We start from the raw sequence: 25,545 nt of genomic DNA, 5'->3' as shown, positions 1-25,545 counted from the left end.
ATTCCTTTTTGTAGCTACTCTCAGGGCTGCAGAATCTGGGTTTGTTCCATGCTGGAAGAATCTGGAACAGCTTGTAATGTTTTCACTAGACAAAATTTTGTCAAAATATCTCATTTCTTAGATTTCTTTCTTCATAGTGACTAGTGACCAGAGAGGCTGGGACTTTAAAAATATGTTGAATCCAATTTGTCAGCCTGAAACACTATGCTACTAACAAAATAAAGCATTGTGACAAAACCTTACTTTGGAAAAAATGTTTTTCTACCTCACCGAGAAAATTTTATTACACCTAAAAGGAAAAGACTTTGCCATCCTGTCATTTGCCTGCCACCACCCTTGTAGAACTACCCCAGGTCTGCTCCCCTTTTGGTGCACAACACCCACCACAATGGGTGAAAATCCCACCCCAGCGTTACAGACACTGGCAAGACTGACAGATACCTGAGCTACTTCTATTCCAGCTAGCAGACCGCTGCCGAGCATATGATGTCTTCACCTTCAGATGCTCACCCACAACCATACAGGAGACAATCACCAGTGGAGTTCGTATGTTCAAGTGTAGACATAAAGCACTGTCTTTTTTAAAAGACACATTGCAAATATCTCAGTCCCCAGGAGTGAAAACAATAAACTTATTTTTATGACTCCTGCAGAAGAAAATTAAGTCCAAGTACAGTTGGCAATTATCCTGTAAGCTTATTATATAGTATTCAGCCTCTTACACACTCTTGGTTCCTCCTTTTTTATATGCTAGAAGAGCTGGTAGGACTTTTTCTCTTCCCTATTATAGAACTGTTTCACAAGAAAGTATTCTCAGATTTCCTTTAATCCACCATTGGCCATGCAAGATGCTTCAGTCACCCCAATATCTATGTGCACCTCAAACATCAATGCTCATGTCTGCATAAAGGCAGGTATGAGGCTCTGGAACAGCTACAAGCATGATATACTCTGCTACCTCCCTACCTTTTCAGGATGCACAACTCTTAAACTCAGTGTGGACAGCCTGAGTAAACGTGTGTGGAAGGCAAGCCCACCATGTAAGGCTGACAGTGGCAATCCCCCTTCATCTTAGCACAGGAGCACTCCTGTCTTGGTGTGTGCAAATATTCTAGCAATAAAGTGCCCCTGGGTGGTGCATATACCTCATAGAAACATTGGAACAGGTTGTTTCAACATCTGAAGGCTTGTCTCCCCTTTCGGATCAGTTAAGTTTATCTGCAGCTATCAAGCAATTAGGAAAACATCAGTTCTGGCATTGCTAACTTATTCACATGTGGCTGCTCAGTGTGCAATCTTGGGATAGGATGGAAGACTCGAGAATATATTTCTCTTTGGGTTTGCAATGCTATTGCTCTGTGGCTTGTTTTCCCTGCTTATGCATGCTGACGAGATTTACCATTATGAATTGCCCCACAGAACTACCTTCAAACTCAAATTTAATAACCTAAGTATTATGAAGATCAATATTGTGGCTATTCACATTCATGTGATTAGCACTAATATGATTTAGGGATATATTTATGCTGCAGTAGTGACTAGAGACCTGGATTAAGAGGAGATCCTCAGCATCTCTACAGAAGAAAAGACACTATTCTCTCCAGCTGTGTACTGAAGTGCAATACTCAATCTCTGAGTCTCCACGGGTTTGGATATTTTATGTAAGTTATCTAATAAGATAACAAACCAGCCTTACAATCCCTACAGCCATATTGCTAACTGTTTGAAAATCACGAGTCAGGCTCCAAAAAAGAATTAAGAGATTGATTTTAAAATTCATGAGACTTTTAAAATCTGATAAACTTCAGGGTTTCTTTTTTTTTTTTCTTCTTCTCTTTTGCCTTCTGCTTTCTGAGTATGTAGGAGTCGTATTATCAAGTTTTCCTCTGCAATTATGAGGGCCGTAAACTTACTTTAAAAATTGAGTTGAGACTCTTACATAATCACAGGACTCTAAAAGTGTGGGCTTTGAAGAGACACTAAATATTCTTGAGATACAGTTGATCATGTGACTCGGCAACGCTCGCCTGCTGAATCAGTATGGCACAGATTTCAAATATCAAAAAATCCCAAGAAACAATCAGAAGTCTTTTGCAAGTAGAAGAGGAGAATCTGAGACTTTTACAGTCTGCACATGAGTGGGGGGATAAGAAGAGGAAAACATGGGGAAGAAAGGCAAAATGCAACCAGAACACAGTCTTGTGGGGACTGTTCATTTAGCTTTAACCAGAGATGAAGGTGACAACCTTCTTTTCTTATTCCTGTCTCTCCTCCTTGCTCTTAACCATGCAACACACACTTCCCCTTGCGTACCAAGCTCTCCTATTAGCCTTACCCAGGCTGTGCACCTGCACTCCCCAGGGAGAAGCCCAGACATTTGGAGGGGAGTAAAAAGTAATGTTCTTTCTGGGTTTTCGCTCAAGAGCTGGAAGCTAACACTGAAATATTTAATGCTGAATACTCAATAGGCAGGTTTGCCTTTGCTGAGAGGGAAAGAACCAGTACGAAAGAAATGGGAGGAAAAGCATAATGAGATTGGGTAGGGATGTGTAAATAATGAAACAGTTTTGCCCTCCCGACATAATGCTATTTCACTCCATCCTTTCTTCCACGTCCAGGTAGCTGTGAGGAGGCAGTGTCCATGACTGGACAGCATTTGCATCCCATCCTGAATCCCCTGAATGCACTGCAACGGCCAGCTACCAAAATCAGTGCTCAAACCCCGTCTGAGTCCGGCAGACCTGCCAGTCGCTGCCATGCCGTGACACCTTCGTCTGCAGCTTGCAAAGGGGCACTTTTACTGCAGAAATGACAAGACCTCTAGCTGCATCTCAGAGGGACCAGTGACAGGATGGTTGTAAGAGCTATCACCAAGTGAATCAGCCCAGAGACAGATCCCAGTTACAGAAGTTATAGGGGAACAGCTCTTCCATTGGCTTTCCATGATACTTATTCCTGGAAACAAGAGGCTGTTGCAATATCAGGCATATTTGAGCCTCCAGACTCTGATGTGCTGGCTGAGAGCATAGCCATCAGATAAGGTTCTTCTTCAATGAACTTTGCCAAAGGTGTATCCCGGGGAGATGGACAGCATCCAGAGGGTTCTCCTTAACTGGTCTCTAAAACATCTAGTTGCTCCCTGCCCTTGCTAAAACGATGGCAGGAGGAAGCACAGCATGCGTCTTCAGGCCAGCAGGTGTTGAAGGCTTGCATGCCTATAGGCGTAACAAAGGAGTCCCTTCACTTTGGGATAAGGAACTCCAGGAGGCAAAAAACCTCTTGCCATAATCCTAAAGTGGAGAATTTCCACGTTGCTGCTTAAAAAGTGCTGCGTGCTATCGGCACAGTTCAGACTGAGCAGCCTGCAGGAACACAGCAGCAGTTAGCTGGCTCTTGCCACCTCGAGATGATGGCTGTGCACAAGCAGAGGCCGTGCCAGTGTAAAATTTGGCCCTGCAAGGCTGCATGAGAGCCACAAACAGAAAAGGAGGGTGTTTTGGTGTAATTCTGCCTTAGAACAGTGTTTATGGAAACTCCCCTTTCTCCATGCAAGTGCTTTCATTGCGAGCAGAAGCACAAGCAGGCCTGACCTGATTGGGAATTTGATGTAACAGCTTCCTCTCCCGGCTGCTTACCCCTCTGCTGGGAGCTGTCTGCACATTAAAGCAGATGTTGGTTGCTCTCGGGTCATGTTTCCAAGCTTTCTTTTGCAGTTATAAGGGCTAGAGACTCTTCCCTCCCTCCCCGCACTTGTTTCTTAATTAAAGCTTAAATTCTGATGTCATCACATGACTGTAGGAGCAGAGCCCCAGGCAGGCGTTTAGTGCTCTGTGTTGTCAGCGGGACTTTGATTTAGAAGCATAGCAGATACTTGAGAGAATCCCGTCCCTCCGTTACGCCCCAGCCCGGCCCTGCTCGCAGCTGCTGGTGTCAGACCTCCAGGTTTGCCTTCCAGGGCAGGCGCTGGAGCGGGTCGGAGGCTTTCCCACACCGCAGACTATGGGGATGATGGGGAGGTCCTCCATCCTGTGGAACCAGAGTAGTTGGAGAGGCAGCTGCGAGAAGTCTGGCGGGGAGGGAGGAGGGGGCAGGACCTGGGGGCAGCCTGCGCTGCAGAGTGCATCCAGCCTGGGCCATCGGAATATTGCTGAGACCTGCAGCTCCCATCCTTACCCCTCCCCTCCCTCGCGGTATGTCTCACCTGATGGGATGTATTTAACCAGAAAAAAAATGGCTCCTTGGTTACGGAACCTCATTTCATCTCCCTGTAAATAGTTCATGGCCACTGTGTTGGCGGTGGAAGCCTGAGAAGTGCTGCGGGTGTGAAATCGCGTCTCATCACCCAAGACATGGAGCTTCCAAGCTCGGTCACCGGCAAACAGCAACCCTAGTGCAGCAAGGCACTGCCTAAATCCTGCCTCCACCACATGCCCCAGGGACAGCCTGCCCAGGGCTCTCTGCAGGGGATGCACCAAGCTGCCTGCGCGCGGTGTCGGCTCCTTCGCTGGGTGTGTGTGCTGCAGCACGCGGAGGAACCGCTGGCTCTGCACGAGCACGTTTGATTTCACACTGCCTGGAGAGGAGAGCCTGGCACAAAGGGCTGACCCAAACCCTTCTCCCTCCCTGCTGCAGGCAAAGCTGATTCCTGGGTTTCTTTTCAGATGTGTCCTTGGGTTCTATACCTGCTTTTAGTAGTTTAACACAGGAAACCAGCCCGGATGCCTCCGACTGCCCCAGTGGGACGCATCTTGTTCCATTTACAGAGTCTGGTGGGTGGCAATCAGCAAAAAAGAAAGGGGAAAAAAAGAATACTTTCTGGAACCCAAGGGAAACATTAGAAGGATCCAGAAATAGAAAAACCCCTATAATAGGTACAGTCATGCCATCTCCCAGTGCTACTGGTGCCAGAACAAAATTATTCCATGCATCTAACAGGATGACTTTTCTTTTTTTTAATCTAACAGCTTCTCTGCTGAAATAAGCATCTGCCTGATTTAAAAGCAGAATTAATAATCTGCTCACAACAACAAAAAAAAAAAGAAAAAGTAGTGAAGGCTTCTCCACGGCTTGTTAGCCTTTAAAATATGCTCTGAACCCACTGGACCATAGTCTGCTGGTCTGAAGAAGCCTGAGATGAACATGCAGCGTTATTGCTGTCACAGCATGCTGGGGAGCAGTCCTGGGAGGCCTGCTGGGCAAAGCCCTCCACTTCTCATGCAGAAGGGAAAAGATCTGCACCAAGCAAGGTCTCAGAGGGGACTGCGTAGACAGCTCGCTCCTAGCCCAGCAGGATGCAGATCTCTTTGGAAAGGTTCAGTGACTAAAAATATTTGCCTATGCTGCTCCTGGGATTCACTGGGAGCACGGTTAAAATATTTCATGCTGGATTCAGAAAGGGAATTTTTGTGCTTGAGCATGCAACTCTGCAGAACTGTGCTTAAGCTCTGCCGATCCAGCTAAGAGCTCACCAGGGTCAGGAGGCAGGGTGACCGGTCAGTGATGCGCCTTACTAGGCGTACAGCTCATGCGCGTGCTTTTCTCCAGAGGAACCAGTGTGTCCTAACCACAAGCGACCTGTCAGAATATGACCTTACCAACTGCATTGTTTCTGTGCCACTCCCTACGGCCTGGGCATGAGCTGCGGCGTTGAAATGGGGGTCTGCCCTCCCCAAAGCCTGGCCAGATGTTCTGTTCCCATAGCAGCTCTGAACATATCAAAGGCTGGTGCCATTTATCCTTCCATTTGTCCTCTATTCTCAAGAATATCAAAGAGAAGGAGAGGTGTGTCCTTCTGTCAAGTCCTGCAGCTGCCAGTGATGTTCACAAGCCCTCACCATCTGAATCCAAAGGCAGCCAGAGCAGCTGCTCCTCCAGCCCCAGCGTGGGCCAAGCTCCTTGTCTGCTCAGCCCAACACTCCCAGGACTACGAGCTGTACAGCTCAGCCTCAGCCATTCCCTCCCATCCCCCACTCCTGCCTTTATTCTGCTTATGCAAATATATTAAAAGCTTCCTGCTCACAGGGAGACACATTATGCAGGGAATGTAGCAACACTGGTCCCTGAACTGCATGAAGAATGAAGGTTGTGGCTAAAGGAGAGGCTACATGGTAGAATTGACTGGTTTATGCCCGTCACTGAATGGCTGGTGTTTGCCAAGCTGCCGTGTTACAGCTGGTGAGACAGGAATGTAAATTGTGGCTCTCTTGTAAAGTTGCATAAACTTGTAGTAATGTCATTTTTAGATTAACATTTACATTGAAGAGAACACTAGAAGGCTTCATTGTTTACATGCACTATGGAAATAGATTTAAATTTTTGGTTTACACACATTTATTTACAAGGCATTTACTGATTACAAACCAATGTACATCACTCGTTTACATGCATAATGTAAACTATGGAGATTTTGTATTTTTTGCCATGCAATGCTGTATGGATTTCCATTGCTCATTCAACACAGAGGCAAGAGCCTCCTTTCATCTCAGCTCCCTCTGTCCTTCAATTGCTGTGTCGCCTCTCCTAAAAAAGCCTTGCCTCTGACTGGAAAACATAAAAGTTGATGTCCCCTTTAAACAGATAGCATAAAATAATAGCACCTAATAAGAAAACCTTGTCAGCAGAACTTCAGCATGACTAAAAGAGCCAAAGCGAAGATTAAAAAGCCCAACAGTGCCTATCAATTTGTACCAGTGCAAAGCATCACCTTAATGTTATTTGAGAAGAACCTTCACGGTGCTTTTTTGGATGCTTCAGGCATCCAAACAACTGGAACAGGACTGAAAATTTGCCAGGATGTGTGTGTGAGAGAGGAACTATGACTGCACCCGTGTTGTATGGTTTGTCTCAGTCGGTAGCACCCAGGTCTCAGCATCCAGCTTCCTTTTGAATAAGCATAAGCCTTCCCACAGCAAAGCAACAATCCTACTGCTCAGCTTGGCTGTGTCCCCTTTGCCCAGTGGTGCTGGGGAAAATATTTTTTCTTTATCCTAAGATGCTAAAAGCTAAACCCAAAGGAAGTCAAAGCCGAACCCTGGGGAACTTTAAGATTTCAAAGTCTCAGAGTGAACAAGGACAGACAGTCTTTTTTTTTCTTTTTTTTTTTTTCTTTTTTCTCCTTCCCTATTTCAAGGACATAAAAACAACTTGCAAATTCAACATAAATTGAATGAACAAGTTGAAGAGCAAACAGCTAAACAAAAATACACCCAAATCAAAATGTTTCCCTTTTGACATTTTTAAAATGCTATTGGTTGACTTTGTGTTTTGAGTTGAAATTTTATGCCTTATAAATTGCAAAATACCCCTGTTTTTCACTGGAATAATAAAATGAAAACAAACAGCAAAGCCTAAACCTTTCACTGAGCCTAAAATGAAATGTTTTGATTTTTTCATTTTACTGAAAATTTGAACAAACACCTATTTCAGATCAACCCAATTTTAATGTTATTTTTGATCCGTAAAACCAGTGAACCACAAAATCAATTATTTGTACAGCTCTAGTGACCAGTAGATTAAATTCCATGCGATAGAGAGACAGCAAAAGAAGTCAGTGAGGAGTAGAGAGATGGGAGAAGAAGAATGGACTGGAAAAATGGTGGAAGCAGCTCTAATAGATCTTGTCTCTGCCAAGACTTAGCACACATTTTCACAACCACTTTAATACAACTTTAATCCACATTGCTGCTGAAAACAGCAGTCTTACCAGTCTGCTTCCTGCCTCCATCCACACAATTCTGTCCCTTTACTGTCACCTGACCACGTGATGAACGAGACCAGAAAAGTGATCAGGTTGAAAATTAACTTTTAAAAAAATTCTTCTTTCTTTTTCTTTTTTCTTGCAAGGTTACTTTTCTGCCAGTTCTTCAGTTGCGGAGATCACAGGTTTGCATGAAACCTGCCTAGAAGGTTTGGTCACACAAGGTCGAACTTCTGTGATAGAAGCTGCTAAAAACAGTCATTAAACCCTCACATTCACTAGCCAGACTGTCCAAGTCCAGCTGGAGGAGTTGCAATGTAGGAGTTGCATTCTGCTTTCACTTAGAAATAATACACCTCATAATGCTCCCAGACGGACAACCCTGGAAAGCAGCCTTCCAAACCCTGGTGCTGTGTACGCAGGTCCCAGGGAAGTGGGCAACGCTGGATATGCTGGAACAGATTCTCCAGCCAATAAATTGGTGAATTTTCCTTGAAGTCAACAGCTTCACATATTTATGTCACAGAGACTCTGGCTCATTCTTTTTAATTTGTGGTGCCATAAAACTTTGAAAGTTTTGTGAGACCAAATTTTTTTCCTCCTTTTCAATTTTTTTTTTTTTCCTTTAAGGGAAAATTTAAGCAGCAGAACAGCATATGCATTTCTAAGTCAATTGCAGCCTGAGTCTACGTGCACAGCAAAGATCCTTGCTTCATGGTAATTCTCTTCCTCTTTGTCGAGGGAATGACACATTTAGAGAGCACGTAGCTGCTCAGATTTGTGGGTTTTCTAAGACTAAATAAAAACCTGTAGTATGGCCAAATGCATCCAGTAGTGCAAATCCCTTTATGAGCACCCAGTTTAGTGTCCACTCTGCATCAGAGAAACAGGCAAATCACAGAAATCTCTGTTAGATGGGACCCTGGGGGTCCCTAATCCAACCTCCCACTTGAAGCAGGACTATCACCAGGTATTGAACACATCAGCTGTGGCTTTGTCCAGCTAAGCCTTGAAAACCAACAAGGATGGAGGCATCCCTCAGCTCTCCATTGACCTGTCCCAGACCTTCACAACACTCCTGATGAAACACTTTCTTGAGCAAAAAAAAAAAATCAGCTTTTTTTCCCAGGCACCATCCCAACCAGTTTATAGCTAGCTTCTGCAGCCAGTTGCTCACAACGTTTCTTGTCTCAGGAGCTGTATTTCCTTTTTATAAGTCCAGGGACCTTACTGTAACGTGTGTACGTAAGCAATCAGTTTTCTGCTGTCACTGTGCAGGTGGAGGGATGGGGCAGGACTAGCTGGTTTGTTGTCACATCCCCCACTAAGTTTTGAATCTGTTGGTGCATTTTAAACAGACTTGGCAGAGGTCTCAGCAGTATTCTGTATTTGCAGGTTTCATGGAATTAGGCAGCCTCTAAATGGTCCCACTGCAGAAGAAGTTGCAAGGCGAGCACATCTCTGTTTTATACTCCAGGGTTTCCCTGCTCTCTTACACAGAGACAGATTTCCCTGTCCCTACTGTCATTTCAGAAAATGGAATTAAACTCCCACGTGTGGAAAATCCACATTTCTTCTTGCACATGCACATTCGCCTTCCAGCCCCGTGTGATCATCCACTTTATATTGCTGTCGTCCCTTACATCCAAACGTCTTGCAGCATTTAATTAAGTCTGCCCAGCAACGCGGAGCAGACAAATGCTGTCATCTCCCATTCTCCGGGGGTGGGGGGGGAACCGAGGCACAGAGAAGTGAGCTTACCCACAGCCACACCATGAGCCTGGGGCAAAAATATAGATGCTGCCTGCATTACCTCTCTGCCAGTCTAACTGTGAATCCCTCTCTCCAAGGTAATGTCTCCTATCCTGCCTTGCTGTAGGAAAACTGGCAGTGGCAGCCTCTCCACCTGGCTGGATGAGATCATCTCACCGCTTCCCTCTTTGCCCCTCATGTCTTACATCTAACATGGAACATCAAAGCCTCTTTTTCTAGAAAAGATTTGTTTTTCTAGAACTGAGCAGCATCATTAACTGTCTGTGTCAGTGCTTCTGCTTGGCTATTTGCATAGTGTATTCCAGCGCTCAGTCTACTGGCTTTTGGTTTTGGTTTTTTTTTTTTTTTGCTTTGCCTTATAGCTAAATAATCAGTTTCTGGGAGAAGAAAAAAGGACAACACAACCATATACTGGACTGAAACTGTTAACTACTGTGTTGTGGTAACAGGAATGTTTTCCGTTCGGAGCAGTGCCCTAGTCCCAAAGCCAAGCTGAGCTTCATCTGTTTTCCAGCCTTCGTGCAGTACCTAGTACCCAAGGCTCTCATGACTAGGAACAACAACAAGGATAGTGATAATGAATATTCAGACATCCCACAAACCACTCGAAGCATCTGCCATCCTATCTGCATTAGCATCAGAGTGCACAGATAATGATCAAAGCAGCATTTTCCTGCCAGAGGCCCCCCTAAACCAGCCTTATTAGTATGAATCGATGCTGATTAATATGCTTCCTTAATGCAATTGTATCTACCCCTACTGTCCATGATTTAATATAAAACATCTCCCCCTTAGCTTGCCTTCCTATTAATATCACATGCAAGACGCAAACCTTGACTGAGGGCACCAGGAAAATCAGTGGTCCAAATTTTGCAAGAAAGAGACCTAAAACCTGTTAAAATGCAATACACAGGAGGGAATGGAGACTGTAACAGTGATCTGCCTCTACTTGCCTGGATGGTAGATCTGGATCCAGGCATCCTGTGAGAAGATAGCAGCAGCTACACTGTTCTACACCAATTCTACTTATGCAGCATATAAAATAGCCTTGGTAACTAAAACAGGCTCTTTGCTTGTGCTGGCAGACTTCGGGACTTCAGCTGTGATTGGAAGGAGGAGTGTTGCATGTTTTAGTTTGGTGCTGCTTCCTTTTTAAAGGCACCTGTAAAATGAGGAAATGTTGCATTTTGCCTTATGCTGCTGCGTCGCACTGACAGTGGCTTTATCTCTGTGTGTTTTCAGTGCAAATGACACGGTTCTAATGCGCTGTGTCCATGCTCCCGCACAGCCAGACGCTGGGGAAATCACCACTAAACAGATGACAGTGTTTCAATTAGGGACGGGTAAGGTCCTCTCGCCTGATTTCACATCCACTCCAAATCCTTGGTTGCTCTGGCTGGATTGAGGTCTGCTGCTATTGGCCTTAGGAGAAGAGCAGTGGTCAGGTCAAACCTCATTCAACAAAATCACAAGTGCCCCAAGGAACTACCTTGCTGAGGGACAAAGAATAAACCAGCTGACCAAAAAAAAAGTATGGGAGAAAAGGAACTTTGAAAGAAAATTCCCACGCTCAGTATCAGCTTCTTTTCTAAGGAAAGGAGCGATATCCTTAACGTAGAATATGTGCCTCCCTTGGGCTAGTCTAGTGCAAAGAGCAATTGAGAGACATTGTTTGGGAGGAAAGAAGCTTCTACGTTGGAATTAAACAGTTGACAAAATCCCAACAGCTTTACAGATTCTCAAAGTCAATTTAAGGAGCCCACAAAATGAGATTTTACCCCTGTGGTTTTCAGTAAAACGATATGTTCTGGAGGGTGTGTGTGCTCAGAGTCCGGCTCTTAACTGCTAAAATTGTCTGGCTCCACTAATTCACTATAGGTAGACTGATTTTGATGCTCCCTAAAAGAATGCATGGGCCCAATTTTCAGGTGACCAGTTCTGCCAACAGGGCCAGATATTAAAAACAAACAACCCTCCAACATCTAGCCAGCCTCCTACCTAATGGCTCCATCTGCTCTGCTGAAGCACATGAGGTTTTTCCCTCCTCCTCAGCTGACTGCAGTTGGAGCAGAAGTTAGTCCCAGAGAGTGTGTTTCCAAAGCATTCAACTGCCAGCCACTCAAGCCATGACACACATGGTTGGATTTCCCAAAGCCCCCAGCTCCCTCCTTCAGCTTAGTACATGGCATTTGACCTTGAGATCCACCCCCAGGTGCCCTTGCAGTCTTCCCACATCTCTCTGAACTCTCTACCTAACTACTTCCACCGAACTGTCTCAGGTCCAGTTTCTTTTGTGAATAATGACTTCTCCAGCATTGTGACCAGCTGCAAGACCCTTCTCAGACACCCCCACACCCCCATGAGCCTCCTGTGCCTGCAGAATGCTGCTGCCCATTTCCTCCCATGTTGGAAGGAGGACTTTGTTCTCCAAGCTAGAAGTCTCTTTCATACACTTATGAATATAAGTGTATGAAATACACATACATACACTTTGGCAATATCCATCAAAGATCCATGGAGAAAAACAGAACCCTTTCCATTTCTCACGTATAGAGTTAATCCTGAACCAAGATAAACCTTCAAATTCTTAGTAGTCTCCTACAAATCAAAGGTGAATTTGTTCCTCCAACCCTTAGCAGATAAAACCAGAAAATGCAGGTTCCACTTGCAAGCAAGACCCTTTATAAAGGTTGGGACAGCAAAGCCGTGGCGCAGGCTGCCTGCTCTCTGTGTGAATTCCCTGTCACGGGAAACCTTTCAGGAGAGGTTGCTGACAAACCTCTGTCAGATGTGACACAGGTATGTCTAGGTCTGCCTTGGGGAAGAGGCATGGATTAAATGACCTCTCAAGGTCCTTCCAGACCCATTTCTCCATGATTCTTAGAGACAGGATCCCAGGCTTGATAGATCTCTGGCCTGACCTACAGCGACAGTTCTTAGATGTGTCTGAACACATACATAGCATGCATTTCTCTCCCACTACAGCCCCTCTAGACTGCTGCAGTAGCAGTCAGGGCGGAACAGCTCTTTAGCAAAGGGCAGAGCCACTGCCGGGGGCGTCGTGTGGAGCAGAGATTTGCAGTCTCGATCAGAGTGTATGTTGTCAGGCAGGGCAGCCAGAGAGCTGGGGATATCCACAACCAGGAAGAAAGTCTTTCTGAAAAAGGCATGTTTTCTCTGCTCATCTGTGCAAACGAAGACGGTGAGACATCCTTAGTGGAAACGTGGCAGCACAATTTCTGGTTTTTGGGACTGTCTGCCCCCCTGAGCTGTTCTGAATTAGGACAAGCCAGGACAATATCTTCAACCCATGCTGACTTGCCCTTGCTCTGTGGGCTGGTGTGATGGGAGGGGATGCTGCACACCCTGGGGGCCATGGGACAGGCACAACTCATTTTTCTTCCCCACACACAGATGATGTCTCGCACGTCACTATTACTCTGCAAGTGCTTTTGGCTCTCTGCCCATGGGAGAACACCGTACAAATGTTGTTTCCTGCTCCCCCATCCCCCAGTCACCGTGTATGTGTATCTGCGTGCATGTTGCCAGTAGGCTGTTCACTAGTACTTTCCTACCTACTGGTTCACATGGTTGTGTTTGCAAGTGTGTCGCTGAAACACAACAGGACTATATAATTATGTAAATTCACACATGTCTATGAGAGTTTTACAGTCTCTTTGGGTTTTAGCACAAATCTCATGACACTTGCTGGCTTATTCTCCTTCATTCCAAAGCGCTTGCTGCTTTAATAGGAAGCTCACATGAGCACCCTAGCTTTTCTTGTTAAAATTAAAAAAGAAAAGTGTGGTTTTGGATATCACAGCTGGCAGGAAGAGCTTGAAACAGGCAACAACAAAGGCTTCAAAACCTAGAAAGCAAAGGAAAATCCAAATTCTGCCTATTCTCTGTAGTTTTTTAATTGGAAGACTTTTAAACCAAGGTCACAATTCTGGGGACAAGTCTGACTCATACGTGGAGATAATCTGCAAAGGTTGCAAAGGTCTGTGGTAGACAGTACAGCTAAGACTCATGCCCAGCAGTGTGAGAAATGGTTTACTGATGTGTGTCTTGACATCCTTATGTCTTTTCTTGCCCCTGTGAATCTTGAGCTATTGGCAGTTCACGTGTATGAGTTTTGTACAGAGGTTTGGTCTGCCCATAGGTGCATTGATTTGTAAACCATGCTTGTAAACCTGCCTATGAACTTATCTGTCAGCACAAATGAAGTACCCCCACACCCTTGGTCCCTTTTTATCTCAATCTATGTTGTGTACAGTGCCATGGTACCACAGTGCCTTCATCTCACTATCAGAGCATTACACCTGACACTTTGAAGCAATTTGCATAGCCAGCTGAGGACCACAAAGAACCAAAGAAGCATTTCTAGGTGGAACGGTGACAATGGTGTGTCTCCCATCAGCTACAAGCCTTGAGCTCACGGGAACTGGCTGAGTTCCCACCACCTAACAACTTATCCAAGCTACAGGTGCTGTAGGAAACCAACGTACCTGTATATTTTATATCTGGTTGTAAATCCTTGACGATGTCTTTCCACAAAGGATAAGTAGCTCCGTGAGTGGTGGAAAGGCCCCCTGTCTGAAATAAGCCAATCAAATTCCTTGGAGACATGTTGGTTGGTAGCAGCTGGGTCCTGGTGGGAGGGCTGTACTAGTATATGGTCCCATATAAACAGGAGGTAGAGGAACTCAACAAGCCTCCAGTTCATGCTTTTCTGTCTGCCTTTTTCCTCTCATTCTTGCTCCATTCTGTGGAGTCCTGTTGAAAAGAGAGGGAAGAGGAGGAAGGAAAGAGAGAGAGAGAAATGGAGGGGAGGGGAGGGAGGAGGGAGAGAAAGAGAGAGTTTAAAAATGGGAATTGCTTTGATCCTTTGACAACTGTCTCTCAGGGTGAAAACAGACATGAAAAATCAAGTTTTAAAGGACTTCAGTCTGCCTGTGTTACAGCTTAGAGTATTTGGCAGTGTTTTATTCATGTACCTAAGTGGTGCCTTTAACCTCCTGAGTATATATCACCTTTGAAATAACCAGGTCCTGACCTGAGACATCCTCACCCCAGCTTTTCCATCATTTGCCTCGTGAAGTTCTCTGCAGAGCTGCAAAGACGAGCGAAGGCTGGGCGCAGAAGGTGGCCGCACCCTAGGCTACAATTACCCCTTCACTGTCCCTTTAATGCTGTGCCAGAGAAATGTGTCTTCTGCTTTCATGTCTCTGTGATGATCTGTAATCCATACTCCATGCAACCTGAGCAATCTATAAAGACCCAGCTCTTACTTTAAAGTGTTGCCAAAAAAGAAATAAAACAAAATAATTACCCAGGCTTCAGTGACGAGCACATGCAGACACACACACACACACACACAACACTCTGAAATCCTGCCAAACTTTGAAAGATAAAAATCACCTCAACCTGCTTTCCTGCCTGGGTGTTTGGGAGTTGTGTGTCTGGTTGGGGGTTGGGATGGGGTCTGTTGCTGTTTCGATCACGGCAGGACCTTGAGGCTCTTCCCAAGATCAAGGCTCTGCGGGGTGACATACTGAACATGCATATTCAGTGTCGGAGATTTACTAGGCAGCTTCAGGGGATGCTTCACACCACCTGGTGCAGGGCACGCTGTCGCTCACATGGTGGGAGAGGGGTTGTCCCGCCCCATCAAACGGTCGCTGTGGACAGCCCTGCTACGAGCCAACTCCTCTCCTCGATGTGTTTAATGGCTAAACAGACAAGACAGAAGATGAGTGGGAAGGGAAACAAACGGGTGAAATGCCTTGCCAAAGGTTACGCAGCAAGCCACAGATACAGCTGGAAGAGAGCCCTCAACTCCTGACTCCCATTTCCAGCATTCCAGCCATTAGATCATCCGCCTCCGCAGTCATGCTCTTGGCACGATGCCCCTCTCCGAACGAAGCCATGTGCTCCATTGGAGGAAGGTAAGCAGCTTGCTTAGCTGGCACCCTGTGCCTGGTGTGGACCCCTTCTGCTTCCTAACTACAGCACAGCTGCAACAGCAGCCCAGCATGCTGGGTTGTCCTCCTCATTGCTAGGAGTTGTTGATGCTGCCCTGAAAAAGTCCTCTCCATACACGGGATGTGTTCCTCCTACTGCCTACCTCCTGTCCATCTGGCTGCCTTGCTGAGTTTTGTGGGGGATGTGCCAACACGGAGGGCATGCTTGGGTAGACGGAGTGATCTTAAGGCTGCATCCCCTCCCTCTGGGAGCACAAACCTGGCCAAAAGTTGTCCTCAGGATAGGCAATACCCGCCTACGTCTGCAGAACATAGTACAGAGAGTCTGTAGCTACTCTTTAAAGTAGGAAAAATTAGGCTATGCAGAGCTCTGCTACAGTAAGCTTTAGTGTCAGGCTTATTCGTACATCTCCAGAAACCCTTCTGGTTTTGAGTCTGAATCCACCATAAGCAACCTGAATGTCTGTAAGTCCCGGAAAGAAAAGGCTTTGCTAAGAGCATAGGAAAGGCCAAACCGAGGTGTGCTAGGGGTGCCATGCACATTTGCAGCACCGTGTGTGAACATTAGACCTTGGCTGGTGTGAGCAGCATAGAATAGACCAGAGGGCATCGGCATTTGTGGCTGGCATGGCCATCTCCTCAGCTCCAGAAGCTTTCACCAGGAGCATGGCAAAGCTGTAGCCCATGGCACTGAGCATGTGTGTCTTCTGCACGGGCGGATTGAACGCAGGAGTGCGACGGGGAGCAAAAGTGTGAGCGTGTGTGCGTGCCGGAGTGTGTGGGAGTCTGCACGTGTGCACAGCATGTGTTTGTGGAGCTGCAGTGAGCTCAGCAGCACTTGACAAAACGGAGTTGTGTAAGTCTGGTTAAAAATGACAGTCAGCTGTTGCATTGCATGAAGAAATGAAAAAAAATTAAGTATGGAAAGTCAACAAATGTTCTCTTTTTCTGTTGGACACATATATACTTCTTTCCAATTGCAGATAGAATATTGCTGTTATTAAACATAATAGTACCTGTAGCTCCTGACTGAGGAGGTTGTTCCTGTTCTGGAGGCATGTATTTAATATTAGTTGTCACCACTGACTACTACTTCACCCATAAACATGGCAGTTCTCAGTGCTTTTGTCCCCTGCTTCTCAGAAGAGACTGTTTCTATTTTTACCTTACAGAACTGGGGTTTGGGGAGTTTCTAGCTCCACACTCAAGGTAACAGAGCATAATCCAAGTGGGCTACAGTACATCTCCGCTCCCACTCACAATGGTTATGAACCCGAGGTGAATGACATTCCTAGTTATCCCACCCTCAGCATTTCCAAATTCCAATTCAGAAGTTCATTTCTCCTGCTTCTCCATCCAGGCTACTTCTCTGCCTTGCTGCTGTTTGCAGATCTACAGCACTGTCCCGTCACAGTAAGCAGGTGCAGTCTCAGCATATTTGCCATTACACAGGTATGCAGATTTGCTGCTGATAATGATGAGCTGTTCTGTACACTTCGCCCAAACTCACTTGGTTGTCTGTTCATTAAACTCATCCATAACTACTTCCTTCATCAGCCAGCCTGGATCAGTTTTCCTTTAAACATTTAACTTTCTATTGAATTTATATTGCAAAGAGAGGAAAGGAGCTTTTACATACCAAAGTAGAATGATAGCTCACCTCCAGTTCCCAGCGCAGTGCAAGTGCGGACTGAAATATGAGAAGAGCCAAATGAAATGGGTTTCAGAGAAATCCCAGTGTGTTCTCCCATACGTGAGCATCATACATTGGGGAAATATCAGATTATAAAACAGAGGAGATATTCACTAACTGCCCCCATGCACATCTTCATCCTCCCTTCCTTTCCTTTTAAGTCGAAGTTAGAACCAGGATGATTAGAGTTGTGATAGCTCTTAAGCAAGGGTGAAGACACGGGTAGAACATGCCTTAAGATCACTGGAAGAAATGAAACATCTCCACTCGGGAAGCTGGCTGGATCAGTGCTGAGAGCAGGGAATGGTGCCTGAGGCAATGGAGGATGGTAGAACGCAATTGGGTCTAGACAACTATCACACCATCAACTTTAATTTTTTAGTAGTATCTTTTTCCCCCCTGTAGCTGCTGTAGAGATGTTGTTTCACATTAAAGATTAATACACACCATGGGGCTGGTCCCCATGGAAGCTATAAAAGCTTACTAAAGTGGGATTATTTTGTGTCTAAGGCAATATTGTGAGGTGCATTCCATCTAACTCTTAACAAGTTTGAATCTGAAATTAATTTGTTAGGTGTCTTTATGGGGATCCACTGATGTAAGATAGGTTCTGGGGATTTTGCAAAAGGGCCAGGGAGGCAATGTATCCAAGTATATAGACCTTGGGTAGGAGACCCAAGACCAGGTGAAAGCTAAATCTGGCAAAGAAATAATCTGCACGTTAAAGGGGATGCTCAGGGGAGTCAGACACTGGGTTTTGATCTAGAAATCCAGCATTCTGCTCAGTTCTGCCCCAGACACCCCTTACAATCTTGGGTAGTGCCGTTACATGCTTTTTTTGCCTCACTTTCCAATTATCAGCATGGAGACACAACAGTGTTTGACTGCTTTGACCGTGAACTTGTTGGAGAGCCATCATCTGGATAACAGCACCTAGAAAAACACAGTCGTGCTCACCAGGTGTTCCTGTCCTACCAGCAATGAATGACAACCATCTCAAGGTGTCAACAATGTCTGTAACGCAGCCATTCAAAAAATCCAAGGTTCAAAGACCATTTCCACTCAGGAGCACTACAGAGCAATGCAGTGATCTGGGTCCTTCTGGTTCACATCAACAAACACGATCGTGCAATTGTCACATCTGCTAATAAACATGATCGGTGGGCGAGATAGGGCATAGGCAAGGTTCACAGCAAATAAGTACTGGGAGAAGAAAAGGTTAGATGTACTGTTTCTGAGTCTTGTTACAGTCAGCTTCCAGCATCATCCGTCATGAAGGCACATCCACCAGTGCAAATGGAGATTTCTGTTACACCTCCTTTTAGTTTGTTAGGTGGTTTAAGATGGCCTTATTCTAATCTGAATTCAGCCTGTAACATTAAATGTTCCTCGTCTTATGAGTCTTCAGGATTCTTGGAGGAAAAATAGGCAAGTACTTTCTGTAAAGTGCAAGTTGTATTTGAACGTACACTTAATTTCATCGTGATTGATATCTGTGTGTTAATTATATTCTATTTTAGGCAATACCTTTGCTGTCACAAGGCAGTGCCTTTTATCCAAGGAGTTCAAATTGAATTAGAGACATTAATTAAAGCTCTCAGCACTCTAGTAAGGCAGGCAAGTGCTGTTATTCCCATTGTTTCTTGAAATAAGAAGAAAGGAATAAAGCTGGGTGTCTACTTAGCCACTTAAAAGGTAATTTTTATACAGTGGGATAGCTCAGAATGATAGATTTTGCACAAAATGATATTGCAAGGTCTGTTTCATATGCAGGAGGCTGTGTAGCCCTAGATCACCGCTATAAATGGGAAGGCAGAAGGCAGGAGCTCTGACTCTCCATCGCTTGCTATGAACACTCCACTACTCCTCTGCCTCCTGGAATTTTCTACCTTTCTTCTAACCTCTGTACCTTTCATTTATCCCTTCTATTAGATTCAAATTGAACTTGCGCACTTCCCTTCTGTTTTCTCATGCTCGTTGTTGTAAACTATTTCCATCAGAAATGCAGACTCAGGAAAGAGAAATTACTGAACACATTATTTGCAGTAAAGAAAGTCCCCTACCTCTTTAAGCTTCATGCACCAATAATTCTTTCTTGTGTCCCACATTTGGTTCTTGGCAGGTTGAGAGAGGTTTCTGCCTGCTGCCATTTACCAGAGGGAAGAGGCTAACAATTGCTATTTGTATCTGAAACACTTCTGTTCTGCAGCAACTTCACATGCTGCTTTAGGATGCTGATAAATTAGTAAAAGACTGAAGTGTCAAGGGAGAGATGAAACAGCTTATGTTAGTTTAGAGCTCGACCCTGTAAAGTGACGAACGTCTGACCTCATTTTAGCAAACAGCTTAAGTGTATCCTTAATTTGAAGTATGGGAGACACCCTTCTAGATTTTATTGAACTATCCTTGTTTAAGTTAACTGTACCTGCTAGACAGGTAACTACTGCCCTACACCTTTAGTATTTAACTCGTGTTAGTTCACTGGGTGCAACTAGAGCAATATCATTTATGTCCAGCACCTAATTCAGAAACGGCCCATGAAGCAGCTTTATCTGTTCTTTGGAAACACCAGCCAGCAATCCAACCAAGCTGAGGACATCTTTTCTGTGTCGAGGCCAGGAGAAAACAAGGAACATGGATAGAAAGGGATGGGAAGCCAATCTGTCGGGGTTTGTTAAGTCATATGAACTCCTGTGGATAAACCTGAGCCTTGGGAAAACAGAATTTGGCCACTTCTGACCTAGATGTCTTTATAGCTCAAACTAGAGATGCTGATATCTGACTGGAGTCAGAGAGGTAGCTGCAATTCAGCAGTGGCTCTGACATTCTGGATGACTGTGGCATGCAATGTTATAAAATCCAAAATGACTGTAAAGCAATTTCTTTAGAGAAGTGGGATTTCTCCATTTCAGACAGATGAATCCCTCCCCAGTCCCTGGTAATTCTGCACTGATCAGTGTCTAACTTTGCACTTATTCTTCAACCATTTCAGTTTAAATTATGCATGAGTGGTTAGACCTGAGGGATATTGATCAGCTGAGACATTTTTGGGTGAGGAAAGGCAAGGAGAGGGGATGAGAAATACCTCTCCAAAAATACCAACACTGTCCATGAATTCACTTCACTTTTGCCAAATTGTTCATGCTGAAAAAAATGCCTGTGAGATGTCAGTGCTTTGGTTGTGAAAGCACTGGGGGAAACATTTCCAAATCTCCAAGTGAAACTACCAGAGCTTTTTCTTTTTCTCATTTTGGTTTGTCTTTCCAATCTCTTAAGAGAGAGCAGTGCTAAAAATATTTCTTTTGACCCCAGATGACTTAGAGGAGAAAAGGGTTGGGCTTTTTTGGTTGTTTGGGGTTTTTTTTCAGTTTGTCAACACTCTGCTTACAACTTGTCAGAATATTCAGTGAACCAAAGCCACCTACAAAACCTTCATTATTAATGCAGTTCAACCATCAGCCTAAAGGGAGTAGGTTTTGTGCAGAAACTCTAATTACTCCCTGTCTGTAGTGAGGGAAGAATCACACTGGTAACAACTAGGTACCTCTTTTCAGCTCCTTTGTCCCCACACTTCAGCTAATTATAAACTACTGGTGTTATCATGATGAGGATGAGAGGCGGCTTGGAACTGAAGAACTGTGACAGGCGTGCAACCTCCATCAAGTCACAACATCAGGTGGTGCTGGACAGAGGGAGTTAAACACATAAATCTACTAGTCAAGGTGCAAAGACACCGCTCTGACATCCAGGATCCACACACTCTTGGTTCAGGGCCCCACCTAGAAATGGGATCCATCCAACAGTGCTCAGTAGATTTGGAACAGAATGAAAAGGAACTTTGACATGTGCACACCGCTATGTTGTGAAGTACCACATTCTGAAGACAGTCCTCCCGGCTCTGAGACTGGAACGGTGTCGTGCTAGGTGCTGTACAAACAGAAACCAGAAAGGCGGTCCATGCCCCAAAAAGCTTACAATCTAATTAGAAGACCAAGGACACCAGATGGCCAGGGACAGATGGGGGAATGCAAGGGAACAGTGAGATAATACCGCTCAGCGGGCTGTAGAGCAGTGGTGTCAGCACACCAGCAGCCCTACTGCTGGCAAGATTTTGATAGCTATTGTCATAAATGAGAGTTATAAATAGGGAGGCTGGATAATGAGCTAGCTTTGTAGATGTTTGTGAGGAACTCCTCTCATTTGTGAAGTGGCAGAGATAGAATGAATATAGATGATAAAAATAATGATAAATTGCACTTCTCTGAGATGCTTATTAAAAAAAAAAATATGGTGGGTGGTGAGCAGTGATTTCTATTAAACACTGCCCTGAACTTGAAATTATTCCTACTATTATTAAATTATTGTCCAAGCTAGTCCACTTCCCCATAATTTCATTCTAAGTTACACAAAAATGCCGCTCTGTCTTCTGTCTTCCTCAGTATTTATACACCTCATATCGAAGTCCAGTAATCTCATAAGCGTTAATAGGTTTTTATCCTTGCAGTAGCTTTAGGAGATTGGGAAATGAAGTTTTTCCCATTCTGCAGAATGGGAATTGAGACACGGGGTAGATTAATGGCTTGTCCCAGATCATTTTGTAACTGCTTGAGGAATTCAACCCAAATCTCTTAACTCTCAGCTCAATGCTGCGTCTCCTTGCAGTACCCTTCCTACGCACCTTCATGCTACTATTCCAGAATTAGCGAAGACTTGCCACAGAGCTGCTAAGAATTTTTTTGGATTGCTCATTTTATGTCAGAAAAATGCCAATTCATCAGAGGCATAACACTTCGTAGAAATTTGTTGATTTAAGGGAAAAAGAAAGCATTTTGATAAAGTCAGCTTTTCTTTGGAACAGAATGTGTTGAGTGTTCTGTTTGGAAAGGATTGGTTCAAGATTGTGTTTTGTTTTTCATTGCATGTTGAGTAATATACATTAAAAATCAAAATGAAGTGTTTTCTTAAACAGTATGTTTTGACTGAGCCAAAATAGATTTTGTAATTTACGCGTAAAAGGAAATGTCCAAATTCATTTAATACTTTTCTCGCATTTTGGAACAAGAAACACCAGCAAACCAATAAACTCAATAAACTGAACAAACATCATGCTATTCTCTACAATTTCTGCTGGAAATTTGAGAAAGACAGTAATCTGGAAACTAAGTTCAAAGAAGCCTGTGTCAGAGTCCAGAAACCCTGGTTTTTGCTTTCATGCCCGTTCCATTCTGCGTGCCAGTCTTTCCTTTCTAATATATACCATTGCAACAATTTGGACCTGTAAGCGGAGAGCTTGGAGGAAAAAAATCGATACCAAAACTGCCCTGAAGAGCAATAATGTAACATTCAATCCAAAAGGTCAACTGTTATCTCACACCCGACATCCTTTGCAACATTTCTGTTGTCCTGAAGTTCATTCCTGAGCAGGGACTTTACACCACAGCCACACAGAGTGATCCTGCTCCACAGGGTTTGGGAAATGCAAGCTAACACTGCTTGCTTTGGTATGCGAGGAAGCTGAGGTTCCCAAATGATCTATCTTCCTGTTTTTCTTGTCCCTCGGAAAGGAGCTTAGCTCTTGAGCTGGGTCTTTTGTGTTCCTCAGCCCTCAGGAAAGGGTTAAAATCCACAGGCCATTGTTTCTCCTGGTATAGCTCCTGCTGCTTGGATAATGACAGCCCTGCCTGCCAGGACTAAAAGCATCATTTAACTCTACACTTCCTATGGGCAGCATGTTCTGCCACCACTCAAGCTGGATGAAGCCAAGGGAAGCGGAGGAGGGAAAAGGGACCCTGAGTTGTTGTTGGCTGCAAATTCTTGCCCTGAACAGATCCACCTCTCTTATCAACTGAGCAGATGATGAATTTTCTGTGGCCATTAAATTCTCCCTGTGCATTGTGCCACGCCGGCTCCTGCAGCCACTCCCTCAGACCCTTGTACGAGGGTTCTGCCAGGCCACTCCAGAGACGGGGTGACACCACACAGGGACAGCATGGCTCAGACTCATGTGGAGGACCAGCGCTGTAACTAGAACTGGGGTGAGGATAACTGGTCACTGACATGGGCTTGATACCCCTGCAACTACCTGATGGGTGTTGCCCGGTGACCGAGAGGTGTGTTACCCAAATCACTTCCTGATTTAAGTTTTAGGAAGGATTCCTTTAGTGCACAGGACACTGGTCTGAGGCTGAAAAAACTCAGGTTCAGCTCCTTCTACTGCCCTGCATCCCCATATAGGGGAAGTTATATACACATTAGTGTGTAAGAGCTTAAATTCAGTCTAGAAATGTGAGCTAGAATATGTAATAGCCCCAAATAACACCACTGTATTGGCAGCTTCTGAAACAGAAGCCAAAAGTCTTGAGTGTAGGTCTCCTGCTCTAAGCATATGTCTATGCAGGCTCTGCAGTTGCAGGTTCTGCTGGAAGGTCTATTGAAGTCAATGAGCCTTAGGTTGGATCTCATTGCAAAAAGATAATCAAGTATCATATTAACTCTTAATTCGGAACAGCATATTAAATTAGAAGCTCAAATTAACCTGAAACTGCATTTATATAATGAGAAGATTTAAAATCTGTGTATCATGAAGGTGGGAGAACTCCTAGTCAAAGCCATTTACACCAGCCTTAAATCCCAGAGCTAATCTACCCACAGCATTGCATTCCAGCCTATTCCCTAAGCCTGGGATTTCCACTGAGACAGAAGGATGTGTGGAAAATAAAGCCATCTCATACTTAGAAGTATTAATCTGTCAAACACAGAGGGCTGTAACTACCTAGACCCCAACCAATGCCAAGAACCGAAAAATCCCAGAGGGTATTGAGAGCCTGCATTGGCATCTGACCATCACAAATAGCCTCTTCCATCAGGGCACCAATCCTGCAACACAGATTTCCTAAAAAGTGAAGGAACTCAGTCCTTGCTGGGATTAGAGTGCAAAACCACTCAGGTCTGAGCATCTCAAACATTAAAGCAGTTTGGTACCCAAGTTTAAAGCCACCTCTAGCTGTGAGTTTTATTTATTTCCTTCTTTAAGACTGTTCTGCTCTGTGCTAAATCCATCTTCTGACCACCTGGAGCGTTTGAGAGTCTTGGCTGTGATGTTTGTCTGTTTAGATAGGCTGTAAGTAGAACTGGTCAAAAAATTTTGACAGAACAGTTTTTCGCAGGAAAATGCAGTTCTCTTGAAATCGAAACATTGCATGGGAACATGTCAATTTTGACAAAAATTTTTATGTTTAAAGTGTCAAAACAAATCATTTTGATTTTCTCTCTTCATTTCAGTTGTACTGAAATGTTTCCTTTTGAGGAGATAAACATATTATTTTTATGTTGTTTCAATTAATTTGTTTTGACATTTTTACATATTCTGTATTGTATTGGTGTATGTTTAAAATATACTGTATATTGCATACAATATTTGGTGGTGTTTTATTTATTATATGTATTATCATTATGCAATGCTAAATAACATTTTAGTGCTTCAGCACCACAGAAACAGAAAATATTGATGGTCTCAAATTATTATTGCTTTTGAATTTTTAGGCCATAAGAGGTTTGTGGGAGCATAGTTCTCATTCAAACTAGAGCTTCAAGAAACCAAACACAAAGCAAAAGCCGAGAATTTCCCAAGGAAATAGCATGTCCATTTTCCAAGCAGCTCTGTCAGCTCAATGACCGCATAGCACAGCTCTACACTCCCCTGCGCAACAGATAACCAACTTCTCCGCTTGTTAAAAGAAAAAAACAGAAAATGCAGGTTTTCCCAGGGTGGAATTTGCGTGCAGTATTTTCATGAGCATTAGGGATTTAGAAGTCTGAATACCATTGACCTCCTCGGGCCTTTGGCTTTCAACCTACTTACATACTTTCAAAAGATATATTCCACCTCCTTCTTGCAAGTCCACCCCCCATCTTTTTTTTTCTTCTTGAAATCATATTTTTGCTCCTCTGTGCATAGCAGGGGGGAGTGGCTACACAGGAATTTGCACCATCAACACTGTGTAGGTGGTGGTAAAAGTGGGTTGAAAGAAAGGGCAAGCGAGGGGCAAAGGGAAGGAGCGAACGGCAGCGCGGAGCAGAGCCTGTAACGAGCATCTCTACAGATTCTTCATTTCATGGATGAAAATGTCCCCAGCGGCCCCTGTGCAGTCAATGGGGTTGGATAAGAGATTGAGGGCAGCGGGTCTCGGTAGCAGGGTCCATGTGCTGTAGCGCTGCCAGCGCCTGTTCGCGGGGCTGAACGGCGAGGGGACAGAGTCCGTTGCCAACGTACATGCAGAGAACTGTACGTACAAAAGCGGGGCGACAGCGCAAACCTGCGCGCGATGGTGGATGGAGCAGGAGGCAGAGCATGGCTGTGCGCGACCACTCTTGTCTCCCTTCTCCTCCTTTGCATCAGG

At 44.5% G+C, this 25,545-nt stretch overlaps 1 protein-coding gene across 1 annotated transcript in view; it reads right to left on the bottom strand.

Moving 5' to 3' along the window:
* Nucleotides 1-14,254, bottom strand: part of BRINP1 (bone morphogenetic protein/retinoic acid inducible neural-specific 1) — a 60,176-nt gene extending 45,922 nt beyond the window's left edge. Inside the window, exon 1 of the mRNA XM_010158713.1 lies at nucleotides 13,978-14,254. Within this exon, the coding sequence (XP_010157015.1) occupies nucleotides 13,978-14,195 (218 nt within the window). The 5' untranslated portion in view covers nucleotides 14,196-14,254. The remainder of the gene's footprint in view (nucleotides 1-13,977) is intronic.
* Between the last annotated feature and the right edge of the window lie 11,291 nt (nucleotides 14,255-25,545).

The sequence above is a fragment of the Eurypyga helias genome, unplaced genomic scaffold, assembly GCF_000690775.1.
Source record: "Eurypyga helias isolate BGI_N326 unplaced genomic scaffold, ASM69077v1 scaffold2549, whole genome shotgun sequence".
Taxonomy (NCBI): domain Eukaryota; kingdom Metazoa; phylum Chordata; class Aves; order Eurypygiformes; family Eurypygidae; genus Eurypyga; species Eurypyga helias.
The sequence above is the reverse complement of the archived record's forward strand: the minus strand, read 5'-3'. Positions and strand labels throughout refer to the sequence as shown.